Genomic DNA, 17,232 nt, shown 5'->3' with positions numbered 1-17,232 from the left:
CCAGCGATAAATGGCTGGGAGCGCGCTCCCGCGGCCAGCCCTTCATGGTCGCTGGTCGCAGGAGCTTGCTCCTCCGATTCTCCCTAAAAATTGCTGGTCGCTGGTGCACAAAGCACTGTGCACCAACGACAAGCGACACCTACTACGTCCAGCGCCGGCCGGGACCCGCCCTGTCACAGCGTTACACGCTGGCCGGGACCCGCCCACCTTCCCTGTCACAGCGTGACACACGGCCCCTCCCCTGCTTCCTCCTCCTTCCCTGGCCGCGCATACAGCACAGAAGCTGCTGCGCAAATCTGCCAGTACCAAATCTGCCAGCACCCACACCTCCTGCGCGCCCCGCAGCCGCACTAGTCAGTGCATAGGCTGTCTTTAGAGGGCATTGGTGTTGGGCAGCATGATTATGTTCATGCTGCCCATCGATGGTGATTTGCACCATCGGTGGGCAGCATGAGCATTACCATGCTGCCCCACACCAATAGTATGTGACATTGAAAAAATGAAGAGGGCATTGGTGTCGGGCAGCATGATTATGTTCATGCTGCCCATCGATGGTGATTTGCACCATCGGTGGGCAGCATGAGCATTACCATGCTGCCCCACACCAATAGTATGTGGACTCAATATAAATGAAGGGGGCATTGGTGTCGGGGTGGCAGGGGCCGCACGGCCGTCTTGTGCCCCCACACCCCTGGCAGGAGCGGGGCACTAGCGGCTGCTGCCGCTAGATCATCCTGCCCCTACAAAGATGACCCCTGCTACACCTGTATATACACCATATACACTTTTATTCCCTTCCAGAAGGACTTCCCACAACCCATGTCAATCATAAATTAATTTAAATAGAGGGTAAAAAAAATCTAGTCAAAATTGCTAGCAATTTTCAGGGAAAATTGCTGGTCCCTCTGAAAAACTGGAAACTGAGCAATATATTGCTGAGAAATATATTGCGGACATATATTGCAAGTACACTGAGCAATATATTACCAGGTTGAACTAGATGGACGCAAGTCTTTTTTCAGCCTTACCTACTATGTAACTCAGCAATATATTGCAAGCAATATATTGCTAGCAATATATCTCCCCCGTGTGTACACACCATAAAACATGTTAATAGAATTTAGGGTGCTAAAAATTACAATGAAATTGAAACATTTGTTGCCGTTTTATAGTTAACATTTGTTTTCCAAAACAAATAGCTTAATATACGTACACAACATTAACTGATACAAATCATTGCATTTAATGGCGCTTTTGTTTTGCTAAACGCTTGTACACTATTTTCCGGAGCATCTCTGACAAGTGTCCAACAATAGTCTGCTAGCATTGAAGCATTCCATTTTCCCTGGTGTATCTCCTCCATCTCAGAAATATCCTGGTGAAAACGTTCAGTGTTCATCACTAAAACCCCGTACACGGGGGGGATATATCGCTCGCGATCGATATATTGCTCAGTTTCTCCGTTTGCATCAGCGACCAGAGATGGTCGCTGATGAGACAGAAACTGCCGGGGGAGCCCGGCAGTGGAAATCAGCTGGTCGCAGGAGCATGTTTCTGTGACCAGCACTCACTACGGGGGAGAAAACGGGAGCGCGCACCCAGCGATATATCGCCGGTGCACACTCCCATCGCGGGCAATATGGCCGCTCAGCGACCATATTGCCCGCGATATTAGACAAAATCGCCCCCGTGTGTACACAGCCTAATAGCGCCGCAGTTACTGGGAACAAAATCTAAGTGCGAATGAAGAAAATGCATCTTCAAAGACCTATCGCACCCGAGTGCCTGATGTGAGACAATCACATTTTCAAATATTTTAAAATGGGATAATGTCTGACATGCGGGACCACAGACGGCATTGACCTAAGATTTAGTTCATCGCTAAGGATCTGCAAAACTTGAACTAATAAAAATTTTAAACCTCATAACTCTTGTTTATATCAGTGAACAACTACCTATATTTTAAATTAGTGTAGGTCATAACACCTTCGTCCTTCAAAAATGAAATAAAAAAAAGCGCACTCATCCCCTCAGGGCAGCCACTAGGAATTTTGGGGGCCCGGGACTGATTTTTAATTATTTTTTTTTTTGCAGGTTGGAACAGCCAGATGCCAAGAGATTGCACACAGAAGAAAGTGCAGTGGTGGCTGCTGGTCCAATGGCCGCTGCCACGCTCCCCGCTGCTGCACAGCCCGCTTATAACTATAGCAACTGGTACCAGGTACGTGTGTATTACTGATCATCTATCTATGTTAGCCAAGTGTTCCTTCAGAATCTCTACAAGTACACACAGTTTCATCTTTGACTAGCTCTTTGTTAAGGCATCTCAAATGACTGTTAAAGTCTTTTTGTTTTTTAATGAGTTTTTTGTTTTTTTTCATTGTTTAATGTGTTTATGTACAGCGCTGTTTCTGATTGGTGGGAATTAGTCCTCTGTTGCCGTTTTACTTCCTTTTGAAACAACAAACATTGTTTTGTAGCTTCCACCCCTCTGTTTGCATTAAAGTGTAAGCCCTAGTCAATAAATTGTGACCACGTTTGTAGCTAGCTATCCCTTTTGTGTTTCCTGATGCCAGATCTTGGCAAATGAGCTCTGAAGTCTGTCTATTCCCCATCTCTCCATGGGTATCGCCCACTTAAAGGCCAAACAGGTTTGCCTTGTAGCAGGCTGTTAGTTTTGTACTGAAGTACGGTAATAATCTGCAGGTATTGGCACATAGTATTACTGCCCAAGCAAAGCATCATCTTCGAGAAAAGCAGGATCACCTCGGCCAGTGTAAGGTGTGTGTGTGTGTGTGTAGTCTTATCCACACAAGTATCTATTAACCCCTTGAGTGGTGTGTTTTGCTGGGGCAGGACCCACCACAGAAAGCTGGAAGCCCCCTCCCCGGAGCTTCCCTGCCTCCGCTCCCCCCCCCTGCCTAAGCCAAGCCGCCTGTCATATTCAGCACTGCAGTGATGTCGGCGGCAGGCTGGGGGGTGTTTGCGGCGGCTTGGGAGGACTCTGGTGCCTGAGCGCTCCTGAGTCCCCCTGAGCCGCGCCGACACCACTGGTGCACACCTATTCTATATTAGTGGTTTGCACGGAAATTTTCCGGGACAGCCTGCTGCGGGAAAATTTCCGGCCATACCACTCAAGGGGTTGAATAAATCACTCAGTAGCGCTGGCTGTTACAGGGGATCAGACCCTTAGATTATTTATATAGTTGGGTAGAGCTGCTGCCACATATACAGAGGGGATGTGTATCTGTGAGCAAAAACCAAAGATGTGTGTGGGGATAATGAATATCACCACCAAGTGGCGCTGCTCCACTCAACAATGAGGCAATGTTTAGGGAAAATAAAAAAAATCCTTCTTTTAATTAAAGGTCACATATTATACAATAAAAATTGCGCATTTACATATAATTATACACACAAATAAGACATACAACATAAAACACACAAGGCATGGGCTGGCTGTGAGGCTTATTTGGCTGCACTATTATTCTGAGACAATATCCGATTTGTATATGAGCAATAATTACCAGTCCCGCATAAATCTGTGGATTCTCCGCTGCGAATGATACTGGATGACCAGGTCCTATGTCTGAGCGCTGTATCTTTGCAGTAATGCAATGGATGGTTTGCTCCCTGATGTGGGAGACAGGCTCCAGGTACTGGTTCCACCCCAGAAAGTTCTGAGTCCACAGTGGGGTATGGATCCAGCTGAGGAAGGAGGCGGAGAAACGCATTTTGGAGCCCGTTCTTGCCCCACTGTGTTGCCAGTCACCAGCCTGTTGGATTACAAATACCACACTGTGGACTCAGAACTTTCTGGAGTGGAACCAGTACCTGGAGCCTGTCTCCCACATCAGGGAGCAAACCATCTATTGCATTACAGCAAAGATACAGCGTTCAGATATAGGACCTGGTCATCCAGTATCATTCGCAGCGGAGAATCCACAGATTTATGCGGGACTGGTAATTATTGCTCATATACAAATCGGATATTGTCTCAGAATAATAGTGCAGCCATATAAGCCTCACAGCCAGCCCATGCCTTGTGTGTGTTTTATGTTATATGTCTTATTTGAGTGTATAATTATATGGAAATGCGCATTTTTTTATTGTATAATATGTGACCTTTTATTAAAAGAAGGATTTTTTTTATTTTCCCTAACCATTGCCTCATTGTTGAGTGGAGCAGCGCCACTTGGTGGTGATATTCATTATCCCCACACACTTCTTTGACTCAAGGGGTTAACACTCACCTGTTACAGAGGAGACTAGAAAACAAAAATGTTAACATTTATACCTGTTAAATGTGAATTTTTTTGTGCGTTCTTTCAGGATTATAACTATCAGAACACCTGGAATTATGGACAGTACTACCACCCTCCTTCCACTTGATGGCGCTCCATTTCATCCAAGATTCCTTTCAAAACCGACCTTGACCTAAATTATAAAATGTTCTAATTTTTGTCTTTCACTTTGGGGAGGGAAAGTTTATGGCATTCTGTTGCTTTTCCTGAAATTCACTGAAAAGGGGAAGATGTATTCCCTCCACTCATCTCTATATATTTTTCTGTGTTCCGGGTTTTCTTTCATTGGAAGGGAGTAGAATTCAAATGTAGATTTTTTTTATTTTTTTTTTTCTTCCTCCGGTTCTTGACATTTTGTACAAGTGTTTAACCAATCTTTTGGGACTAATAATAAAAAATAAAAAAACCATACAAAACGTGCAAGTCTTTCTATTTAGAAATGTGTTTGAAAAGGGACATGTACACATATGGCTGAAGACCTTCAGGATAACGTTGAGATTTATTACATGATGCTAAATTTATATATATATTTTTTTTCGGTTGCGAAGCATCTGGGTAGCTTAGAAGCGTTGTTCATATTCATCTGTATAACTTTTCTCTCACTATTTGTCATGGTCTGTTAATGAAAACGATTGGCAATTTACCGCCACCTCCTGTATCGTATACATTAAATGGACATTGAAGTTCTAAGTTGGATTCATTTTTCCACTGTTTGTCTTGGTGCAGTTTCCACACTGATCGTCCCAGGCGGGATGTGCACTGCGGTCGTGCAGTGTGCTCTGGTACTGTGGCTTTTTGGCAGTTGTAGCATGAGTTGTTTTTTATTCTTGTGCTATTAGTATACATTTTTTTTTTCTTTGTTTCTGCATTGAAATTTACTTATAATAATAATAATAATAATAATAATAAAAAAAAAAAAAAGGGTACTACAGATGTGTCTTTACTGCTTTGTTCTCTGCGCAATGCATATTCAGTCGTGGCGCAATCTCTCGCACTAATGCTGCCCATACACTTGTGAGATATTGTATACAATCATTCAATTTCGACCACATCTGGCTGATAAAAATGCATACAATCATTCGATTTAAGGGACATTTCGACGTGATGCGCAGGCACGCCGTCAAAATTTGCGTTGATTGATCTTATGTGCTGCGCATAATATCAAATTGTTGGAGCAATCACATGTAGTTTTTAACCACATGCGATCGTTCAAATACAATCTGCGGGTGGGGGTCAGAGGGATCGCATTCAGCAGTTTGGGGAGGGGACTGCTGGCGGCGGACCTGCTGGTATCCTCAGCCCGGGACAGCGGGTGCGAAATAGTGTAGCGCTTGTGGCCGGCGGGGGGGTTAGTGGTGGCGGGAGAATTGTTGAAAACACTGGGCTGCCCTGTGATTGGTTGAGAGAGCTCCAAGGAATGGCACAAAATAATCCATGGTAGAACACCTGTATCTACCAGGTGTGTGTGTGTGGGTGGGGGCTCTAGAGGTGCTGTGCCAGTGGTGCACACCTATTCTATGTTAGTGGTATGCCTGGAAATTTTCCGGGACAGCCTACTGCGGCAGCGCAGCTGAGCCTGGAAAATTTCCAGGCATTACCACTCAAGGGGTTAAGGATGCGATTGACAGAAGTTTTGTCAATTCCTTTTTAAGAAATTGGATGTTTGTTCTGCAGTAGCCCTTTACTCTGAGTGCTAACATGTGAGAGCTATGCAAAATATCCGCTTAAAAAAAGCGCAGCTCACATTTGTTTAAAAAATGATATATACACACACATGGCAAACATTACAAGTAGGGATGCCAATCCCGGGGCATTTTTTCAATCCCGGGATCCGGGATTGAAAAATGCTCAATCCCGGGATTCCCGGGATCCCGGGATTGGCATCCTTCGTTTGCTGGGAACTAGTCTCTACCTTGCTGGCATGTGCCCTATACCCATCCCCACACCGGCCGACCCGCAGATTTACTTACATTGGCAGGCGGGCGGCCGGGAGTGGTGTGGGTTCTGAGGTGCACGGTGCCGTCGGGCTCGTGCACCTCCTCAGATCATCCTTGCAGCCGGGAGGAAGGCGCGGGTGGGCTGGCGTCGGTAACGGGGCGGGCTGGCCGGCGCTGGAGAAGAGGTGGGGGCGGGCGGGCAGGAGGAGCGACACTGTGGGCGGTGTGCGTGGCCTGCACAGCGTGACCGTCACGCTGCGCAGGCCGCACGCAGGGGTCTGGAACAGTCGGGCAGCGTCTGAGCGAGTGTTCAGACGCTGCCCGGTATTAGACTGCGCATGCGCAGTCTAATACCGAAATCCCGGGATTGGATACTCCAATCCCGGGATTGAAATCCCAGACTTTTTAGGGCCAAATCCCGGGATCCCGCCGATCCCGATCCCGGGATTGGCCACCCTAATTACAAGTCATTATGAATAAAAATGTATGTTTTGCAATTTCGCCTATTTTGACATTCAGCACTCAAAAGGTTAAAATTGGGTGTATGTATTTTCAGCATCTAGGGCTCTGTGTTGGAGCGCTAATATGCATACTGATTTAGAGGATAAAATTTTTTTTTTTTTTTTTAAATGAAAACTTATAAATTCAACCGCTCTAGATAATTTCAATATAAAGCCTCCAGATGTGACCTTGTTCTCCGCTTGGTCCATGACTGCTGGAGTCACGGCAAGAAGACGATTGCGGTTTCTTCTATGATGTGCAGATGCACATTTTAAAAAGTTGACTGGCTACTTTACCTTTGGAAGATTCTCTGCTACTTAGCAGGATGCTGTGATTCTTAATCTGTACGGGACAGTCGGTCAGACTACCCCAGAAAACATCGGATTATACTCACCGATAATTCCTTTTCTTCTTAGAGACCATGGCAGCCTTAACATTGGGATTCCATCCCTCCTCCTCGTAATTAGACAGGTTACTTTTTTCCCAGGGACCTCCCCTTCCTGTATAAATCCCTGCTCCTCCCAGACCCTGGTGTCTTTTCGAGTGTCTCCTTCCATTCCTGGGAAAAAAGAACACAAAAGGGAGGGCAAACCATGGCTGCCATGGTCTCTAAGAAGAAAAGGAATTATCGGTGAGTATAATCCGATGTTTTCTTCTACGATCCCATGGCAGCCTTAACATTGGGAAATACCAAAGCAAATAAGAAAGGGAGGGACACGAAAGCATGTTCTATAATATTTTACTTTTTAAACACACTCTGCAAAACTTGACTCCCAAATTGAGTTCTTGAAACATCTAGCTCATAATGCCTTGAAAAGGTATGGACTGAGGACCAAGTAGCGGCGTCGCACAGATCCTTGACTGATGCATTCGCCTTCAGAGCCCAGGAAGTCGCCGTAGCCCTCGTGGAGTGTGCCGAAATGATCGCCGGAACTTCTCTTCCTTCCAATTTATATGCAAATGAGATAACTTCTCTCAACCATCTAGCGATGGTCTGCTTGGTAGGTGTGAGCCCCTTTCTGGCTCCTTCCGGGATGATGAACAGGCTTCTTGATTGCCTAACGTCCTCCATTCTTTGTAGGTAAATGGTAATACATCTTACCACATCTAGTCTGTGTAACAATTCTTCTTCTTCACTCTGTGGGTCAGGATAGAATGAAGGTAGCGAGATCTCCTGATTGAGGTGAAATTCAGAAACCACTTCTGGAACGAAATGTGGATTTGTCTTTAAAACAATTCTTCCTGGAAGTATCTTTAAATATGGTTCTTCAGCCCAAAGGGCTTGTAGTTCACTGACTCTTCTTGCCGATGTTATGGCAACTAAGAATACTGTTTTCCATGTTAAATGTCTCAACGAAGTCTCGGACAAGGGTTCAAATGGAGGTCTCATTAAGGTCGTCAACACCAAATTCAGATCCCATGATGCTACTAGCGCTCTAATTGGAGGTCTCATCCTCTTAATTGCGTTACAGAATCTTATAATCAATTGTTCTTCTGCCAGCCTTCTCTCCACCAGGACGCTCAAGGCTGAGATCTGCACCTTTAATGAAGAGTTGGCCAGACCCTCGGAGAACCCTCTACACAGGAACTGTAGAATCTCTGCTGTGGATGTCTCTTGTATTGGTAATGTTACCCCTCTCCAGTTGATAAAGGTACGCCATACCCTATAGTAGATATTCGAAGAAACTTTCTTCCTTGCTTGTAGCAGGATCGCCACCACTTGGTCTGACAGACCTTTCTGCTTCAAGGAGTTCCTTTCAATCTCCAAGCCGTCAAAGCTAGAGTAGCTGGATCTGGGTGAAGCACTTGATCCTGTCTTAACAAATCTGGTCTCAGTGGGAGGGTCCATGGACCCAGAATCGCCAATCTCTGTACTGTTGAGAACCAGGATCTCCGAGGCCAGAAAGGAAGGATTATTATCACCTCTACCTGATCTTCCATTATTTTCTTTAACACCTTGTGAATCAATGGAAATGGTGGGAACACATACCCTAGTCGGAACGTCCACTGGACTGACAAGGCATCCGCTGCTGATGTTTGGGGTAGCCAAAATCTGGAGAAGAATTTCTCTACCTTTTTGTTCAAATGTGTCGCCATGAGGTCCACTTCTGGAACTCCAAACCGGCTGGTTAGTTCCCTGAAGGTCTCCCCATTCAACTCCCACTCGCCTGGGAGGATCTGTTTTCGACTGAGAAAGTCTGCTAGCACATTCTGTTTCCCGGGCATGAATAAGGCTGATAGTGAATTCAGATTCTCCTCTGCCCATGACACTATCTTCGCAACTACATTCATTAGGGACTTGCTCCTCGTGCCCCCCTGATGATTTATGTAGGCCACGACTGAGGTATTGTCGGAGAAGATTCTTAAATCTGACTTCCTGATTCTTGGAGAAAAGAACTCGATTGCTCTCCATACCGCCTCGGCCTCTCGCCAATTGGATGAATTCCGACTTTCTCCTTTTGTCCATAGCCCTTGTACCGTCTCTCCTTCGGAATGGGCTCCCCAGCCTAACTGGCTCGCGTCGGTTGTAATGACTATAAATTTGGGCATCTTCAACGATGTCACCTTGTCCCTCAGGGTTGGCTTGCTCCACCATGACAGAGATTTCTTTGCTTTGTCCGGAATTGACACCTTCTCTGCCTTTGTCCATCTTCTCTTTAGGTATGGCAACACTGCCCACTGTAATTCTCTCATGTTCCATTGAGCCCATGGAACTATCCCGATCGTGGATGACATCATTCCCAAAAGCCTTACCCAATCTCTGAGAACTACAACTCTTCTTCCTGCCAAGGCGACCGCTAGTTCTCTTATCTTCAAACATCTTTCCTCTGACAGGGAAATGGTGAACTTCACGGAATCTATCATCACTCCCAGAAACTTTATTCTTTGTGTTGGCTCCAGCTGGCTCTTTCCTTCGTTCACTAGCCATCCGTGCGACTGCAAGTGCTCCTTTACTATCTTGAGCTGTTTCATTAGAATTTGCTTGGAGGGAGCAGCTATCAAAATATCGTCCAAATAAGGCCATAACAGAATCCCCCTCTTCCTGAGATTCGCTATCACTGTTATTAGCACCTTGGTGAATACCCTCGGGGATGAGGCTAACCCGAAGGGGAGGCACGTGAACTGATAGTGTTTTCCCTTGATTGAAAACCTGAGAAATTTTCTGTGACTGTTGTGGATCGGAACATGATAGTAGGCGTCCTTTAAGTCTAGAGACACCATGAAGTCTCCTCTTCTTACTCCTGCTGTGATCGTCTTCATAGTCTCCATCTGGAATTTCCTTACTTCCAGGTATTGATTCAGACGCCTTAGGTCTATTATCGTTCTGAAACCTCCTGTATTCTTCCTGACTAGGAAAAGATTGGAGTAAAACCCCTCCATCCTCTGTTCTGATGGAACCGGCTCTATTGCTCTTATTAGTAGCAGATTGACTATGATCTTCTTCAATTCTGTCTCTTCCAACTTTGATCTCGGATTTCTTGATTCCATAAAATAATTCTTGATTGGTATCTGAGCAAACTCCAGCTGATAACCTTCGGACACTATGTTCTGAACCCAAATGTCCTGAACTGAATTCCCCCAAATGTTGGTAAATAGTAACAGCCGGGCTCCTACCGGGGGAAACTGCTGACTGTCATTGCCTGCCACCTCTTCGGAAGTTTTGACGAAAGGACTGGCGAGAAGAGGCGAAAGCCCCTCTCTGACTGTATGGCCTACCTGGCCTATAAGATTTGGCTTCTCTGAACGCTTGTCTGGAGCCTGAAGGATATTGGAAACGAGTCTTCCTATCTTGAGGTAATTTCAAGGATTTACCTCCCGTAAGCCTATGAATTAGTGCATCCAGTTTGGTCCCAAATAGGAATGCTCCTTCAAAAGGTAACGATACTAGACGGTTCTTTGAATTGGAGTCAGCAGCCCAGGGCCTTAGCCATAGAGCTCTTCTTGTGGCTACTCCAGCTGACATAGCCCTGGCTGCAAATGTTGTCACATCCAATGAGGCTTCGCATAAGAACTCCACCGATTTTTGGATCACCTCTAAATTCTTTAATAAATATTGTCTGGAGATTTTCTCCTCAATGTCATTATGAAGAGTGGTACACCATACCCTAAGGGCCCTGGCTACTGATGCCATGGATACACCCGCCTTCAAAGATACAGCCGTGGAGAAGTGTAGCTTTCTTAATGAGTTCTCCATTCTTCGATCCATTGGATCCTTGAAGGAGGCTCCGTCCTCCAACGGTAAGGTAGTGCGAGATGTAACCTCCGCCACAGCTGCATCAATTCTTGGTAATCCGCACCATTTAACAAAATCATCATCCTTAATGGGATACATCCGGTCGACTCGGAACAACTTGCCCTGTTTTTTCTCCACATTCGTCCATTCTTTATTAATGACCTCTTTGATTACACGGTGTACCGGAAAGGATCTTGTCTTTTTCGACCTATCCTCAAATAATACATCCGCCCCCTCCACGGGAGTTACCGGATCCTCATAATTCATGGTTTTATATATATTTTTCAGAATAATCTCAACTGTCTCAAAATTGAATATTCTAGTGTCCTCCTTGATTTCACCAGGCTCATCATCGGCAACCTGTGCCCCGTCCTGCTCATCAGAAGTATTGGGATCCTCATATGGCAGACCTGCTTGATCTCTGGACCTTTTAGAGCCCTGATCCTCCCTATACTCTGTTTTAGAAACGAAAGAGTCTCTCATCCAGTCCATCAAATCCTTAAGCATCTTAGTATGACTATCACTACTTGCTCCTGAGTCCTGTTTAGGTCGTACTTCACACTGTCCACATAGTGTTTTGCCATGTACAAATTCAAACTTTCTGTCACAGTTCATGCAGCATGTTTCTCTATGCTTTTTCTTAATTGTTTTCTTCCTAGCTCCAGTCTGTACCTCAATATCCGGCACACTATGGAGAAAGAAAGCCTGTCACTATGCTATAACAAAAAAAACCCTATTCCTATTAGCATAAAAAAATAACAAGGCTCACCTCACAGGGGCACTCTCTTCTCTAGTGGGGGAAGGCAGATTCTGCTGTTCCATACTGTCAAAGGACCTGAATGAACATATTCCCATGAGAGATATCCTCTAAGCATATGAGGTATCTGAGTAGTAAGGAAGTGTCCTACCTTAAACCGGCTAAAACAAGTCACTGCCACTGGCCTCTCAGAAAACGCTGTCCACCGCTTGCTCAGAGATCCCTCTGCTTTCATACAAGCTGCCATAGTGCCGCCCGTCCAGCGGCTTTTAACTGTGCAGAGCGCGCCGTGCGTGCTGTTGCCGGAAATGGCGTCCCGCAATGCATTGTGGACGCTGTAGTCCTGCCGCGGCGGAAGCGCGTCACCGCCACTCTGAAAGCCTGGCGTTGGCGGAAGTCGCCTCCGGCGCTCTGAATCCTGGTGCTTGTAGTCGCACACGCTGCCTGGACGCCGCCGCTCTCAGTAGCAGTATCATGCTGGATTTCCGCAGCGGTTTAAGGTGATATACATATATGCTTTTTAAGGAGACTTACCCATCCGCTCCTGACCTTTTTACATGGACAGTACTCTTAGAGCCACGCTTCCATGTTGCTCTTCCCCATAGTGACCCCCTGTATCTATGAAGTGAGCCCAAAATAAAGTAACCACTCCTGCCTCTAACTACACAAGGAGACAGGAAAAAAAGACACCAGGGTCTGGGAGGAGCAGGGATTTATACAGGAAGGGGAGGTCCCTGGGAAAAAAGTAACCTGTCTAATTACGAGGAGGAGGGATGGAATCCCAATGTTAAGGCTGCCATGGGATCGTAGAAGAAAGATGGATTTGATTCCTTTACCACTTAAATCATCCAGATAAGTTTAAGGATGTCAAGAGCTATAGACCAAGCCGACAAGATAGCGGATTAGGTTCTTTTGGCCGCAGCGTGGCGAGCGAGCCAGTCGGGATACCGAGGTTGGGCTAATGAATGTCGGGATCATGACTGTTGGAAGCCTACACCACACCCGTCAGGGTAAGAAAGTTTGTCTGAAAAACATATACTAGATACCAGTCAGAATCATAGACACTTCTTGTCTTCTTGACTGTGTACAGGACTGATGCTTCTTATTTACCTGCCTAGCATGCTTTGAGGCGAAGCCGTCATCTATTAGAATGAACTTAGGTCTACAGTTATTAGGTCGACCCCACTAGGTCGACTGGCAGGAAGGTCGACCTGACTTAAGGTCGACGTGGGCCAAGGTCGACATGACTTAAGGTCGAATTTGCATAAAGGTCGACATGAGGAAGGTCGACTGGTCATAAGGTCGACATGGGGTTTTTCACTGTTTTTTGAGCTGACATGTGCCGACAGGCAGTATTTCATGTCCTACCATCCACTAAGGCGTGGAGGAGGTTATTAAAGCTGTGGTGAGTGAAGCGAGCCACCGTGGCCGAAACATTGCGAGCGATGCGAGGGTCCGATTCTCATTGCCTACTGTGTCCGTGTCGACATTCGGATAAAAAAAAAAAGTGAAAAACCCATGTCGACCTTATGACCAGTCAACCTTCCTCATGTCGACCTTGGCCCATGTCAACCTTAAATCAGTCGACCTAGTAGGGTCGACCTAATGACTGTAGTTCATTCTGACAGATGTACCGATTCCGCTTTGAGGGCTAGATCCCGACAATCATTTACCCGACGTCGGGATCCTGACTGTCAAAACGCCGACAGCCGGGTGCCCGACGGCCACCCGCTATTTTCCCTCGTGGGGGTTCACGACACCCATAGAGGGAGAATAGAATAGGTGGCTCGCGTAGCGAGCCACCGTGCCCGCAGCGTGGCGAGCTCAGCGTGCACGCAGCGCGGCGAGCCCGCAAGGGGCTTTTTTTGCACTCGCCATGCTGTCTGACTCTGGCCAGTCGGGATAATGACTGTCAGGATCCCGATTGTCGGAGTCCCATACCACACCCCCTAGCATTGGTCTAGCTACATCACCAAGAATAACTACAAAGGTTCTAACTACCTTGATTGCACATCTGGGAGAGCAGCGTATTCAGATTGGCCATATTTAAACTGTTGTGGTTGCAGCCCGTTCATAAGAAGCAAGAAATTATGTAAAAGAGTTCCTGCAGCTCTGTGGTTGAGCCAATCAGCTCCTACATGTCATGTCACAGACTGTGTTTGAAAAATGTCAGGCAGGAGCTGATTGGCTGGCTGTTTATCACTCCATTTTATCACTTTTGAAGCTTAGTGCATCTGGCCCACAGAGAGCTACCTGGATAATCCTAACAGTAGCATATATGCTTGTCTCAGCCATGCCCTTAGCAGTGAATATTGTCGGTCCACATGTACCCCCAACAGTGCTCGTTTTTCCAGGTCGCCTGGCAGGTGCACTCATTATTCACTGACACTTTTTAAAAGATCACAGGTGGAGCTAATTATTTCACCTGTGATTCTGTGTGGAGACCTGGTAAAAGTGAACTGTTGTGGGTACTTGAGGACCGAGGTTGAGAATCACTGGTGTAAAGCAGTCTGATATTGGACGGTGGAGCAGTGGGAATGTGTTCTGTGAAGCGATGAATCACATTTCTCTGTTTGGCAGTCAGATGAGCAAGTATGGGTTTGGTGGATAACGGGAGAACATTAAACCTCCCAAACACACTAGCTGACTTGGCCACAGCACATTAAACCCCCCCCATGCACACCAGCCGACTTGGCCGCAGCACATTAAACCCCCCATGCACACCAGCTGACTTGGCCACAGCACATTAAACCCCCCCATGCACACCAGCCGACTTGGCCGCAGCACATTAAACCCCCATGCACACCAGCCGACTTGGCTGTGGCACATTAAACCCCCCATGCACACCAGCTGACTTGGCTGTGGCACATTAAACCCCCATGCACACCAGCCGACTTGGCTGTGGCACATTAAACCCCCCATGCACACCAGCTGACTTGGCTGTGGCACATTAAACCCCCCATGCACACCAGCTGACTTGGCTGTGGCACATTAAACCCCCCATGCACACCAGCTGACTTGGCTGTGGCACATTAAACCCCCCATGCACACCAGCTGACTTGGCTGTGGCACATTAAACCCCCATGCACACCAGCCGACTTGGCTGTGGCACATTAAACCCCCCCATGCACACTAGCCAACTTGGCTGCGGCACATTAAATCCCCATGCAGATAGTTAACTAGATCTTCCACTATCATTCAGTGACCTCACTGGAACCGCTTAACATGCAGGTTGTCTGACGAGCCAGAATGACCTGCATGTTCAGTAGACATCCATCATGGTTGAGCGCGCATTAACGATATTGAGTGTACACAGTAGATGACATAGTGATAGATATCAATCAGAAAGCCCTTTCTGAATGATGTCTGTCAATATATCCTGTAGTGTCTATGGGGGTAATCTGCCTGACTGAAGACTCTGATCCAGTTCATCCCAAAGGTGCTCAGTGGGGTTGAGGTTAGGGATTTTTGTGGCCCAGTCAAGTTCTTCCACACTTAATTCATTAAACCATTGCTTTATAGTCCTTGCTTTGTGCATTGGGGCACAGTCATGTTGGACTAGAAACAGGGCCTTCCCCCAAACTGTTGCTATCGCATTACCTTGGTAAGCAGTATGTGCCCCGTGTAATGATGGGCATTGTTTTGTGACCCAGCAGATGTGTTGCCTGACCGCAGGGGGTGGGGGGGCTTTCCAACAGGGTGGAACAGCTTGGGCCCTTAGACTGTGGGGCCCCTGCAAGTGCCCATTAAGCCCATGCGAAAAGACGTCCCTGCCCGCTGGTGTGTACCGGCTACAAGAGGACAGGCGTGCAGCAGCAGGAACTGACACAGATCGCACCAGGGCCGGATTTGTGCCTAGGCCAGGGTGGCACCAATTAAGGGCGGCAGGCAGGCTGACATTCTGTTAAATAGCAGCATGGCACAGTAGTAGTAGCAGTGGGCAGCGGCGAGTGACGAGCGCCGCAGACATGAATTATCATATGTCGGCTGCAGCGCCGCTCGTCACCCACACTGCCATGCACATTACATCACCGCTTAGCGGCTGGGTCCGACGGTCCCCCTGCGCGTCCGGAAATGGCTCAGGCTCACTGCTTCCGGCTCCCACCCATTGGCTACTCTATACACACACACAGTCTATTGGCTGCTGTGTATCCAGCAGCTGAGCGGCGCGCAGATCCTCCCTGCGCTTAGTCAGTCACAGTGTGTGAGCCGGAGAGAGACTGACGGAGACACTGTGCTAATCACTGTACTAAGAAGTGCCTCCCTCCCTCCGGGTCCTCTGTACAGTGAGGACCCAGAGTGCTTAAAAAATTATTAAGGTGGACTACAGTTAAATTTTAATGAAATATATAAATAACAATGTATATACATATATGATTACATTAAAATAGGGGGGGGGGTACAAAAATGTTGTGCCTAGGGGCGGCCTGACCCCTAAATTCGCCCCTGACCAGCACCCATCCGCCTCTGCGATCCCCGGCGTCCAGCGGCTCCTCTCCTGGAGGCTTGCTGCTTCCTCCAGCAGCAGCAACCGCAAAAATAATTAAGATGTTTTTTTACATGGTCTCCCTCAGCAAGACTCCCAAGAGATTTTCTCTTTGATCTCGAGCATTTATCGGTGAATGTTCTCAAGTATCTTACTCTTGAACAGTCCTATTTTTACTTCCCTTGTTTATTATAAATGTTTTACTGTAAGGTGTTCTTTTTAGTACATAGTATGTAATAGCACCATTTAACAGGTGTGTATTTGTGTACCTTATTGCATCGCTTACACCATTGTGTTCCTTATCTCTGAAATTCTCTACCTCTTCCTGTCAGACTCTCCACCTCCCTACAGAACTTTAAATGGTCTCTCAAGACCTACTTCCTCAGTAAACCCATACATGTCTCATTCTAACCTCCTGTTTATGCTGACATCTACCCCTTCTGTGTCACTCCTGTCTGATTGCGCCCCCCCCCCCCCCAACCTCCCTAAGCTCTGACGAGCAGGGCCCTCTCTCCCCATGTGTTTTTCTTGGAATATCTTGGTCATCCTATTGTTTAAGTGTCCTGTCCCCTGATGAAATGGGCTTTATTTACCATGCATTTCACTTAAATTGCCTTTATAATGGTAATTCGTTATTTAATTATTTTTTTTGCTCATTTATATATTGTTAGGTGCTGCAGACACATTGTGGCATAATATAACAGCCAATAGTAATCCAAGCTTGTTTCTCCTCATTTTGCTTGTTCTGCAATATTTTTGTGTTTCTCTTAGGTTATTGAAAATTCATAATTAAAAAAACCTTGCATACTGGGGCATCACGGACGGTGTAACAGTTTAGCATTACTGCCTCACAGCACTGAGGTCATGGGTTCTATTCCCACCATGTGTTATATATACGGGGCAGTACGGATGGTGTAATGGTTAGCATTACTGCCTCACAGCGCTGAGGTCATGGGTTCTATCCCCACCATGGCCTTTACTCTGCAGAGTTTGTATATTCTCCCCGTGTTTGC

General features: G+C 46.6%; 1 protein-coding gene across 4 annotated transcripts in view; it reads left to right on the top strand.

Annotated features, from left to right (window-relative positions):
* The window catches only part of PRPF39 (pre-mRNA processing factor 39), a 30,867-nt gene extending 25,675 nt beyond the window's left edge, over positions 1–5,192 (top strand). For all 4 annotated transcript variants that reach the window (XM_083166700.1, XM_083166703.1, XM_083166702.1 and 1 more), the window contains 2 exons: positions 2,095–2,221; positions 4,333–5,192. In XM_083166700.1, coding sequence (XP_083022826.1) covers positions 2,095–2,221; positions 4,333–4,392 — 187 coding nt within the window. In that variant the 3' untranslated portion in view covers positions 4,393–5,192. The remainder of the gene's footprint in view (positions 1–2,094; positions 2,222–4,332) is intronic.
* Positions 5,193–17,232: the final 12,040 nt, after the last annotated feature.

The sequence above is a fragment of the Crinia signifera genome, chromosome 12 (assembly GCF_055691185.1).
Source record: "Crinia signifera chromosome 12, ASM5569118v1, whole genome shotgun sequence".
In the NCBI taxonomy this organism is placed as follows: Eukaryota; Metazoa; Chordata; class Amphibia; order Anura; family Myobatrachidae; genus Crinia; species Crinia signifera.
The sequence above is the reverse complement of the archived record's forward strand: the minus strand, read 5'-3'. Positions and strand labels throughout refer to the sequence as shown.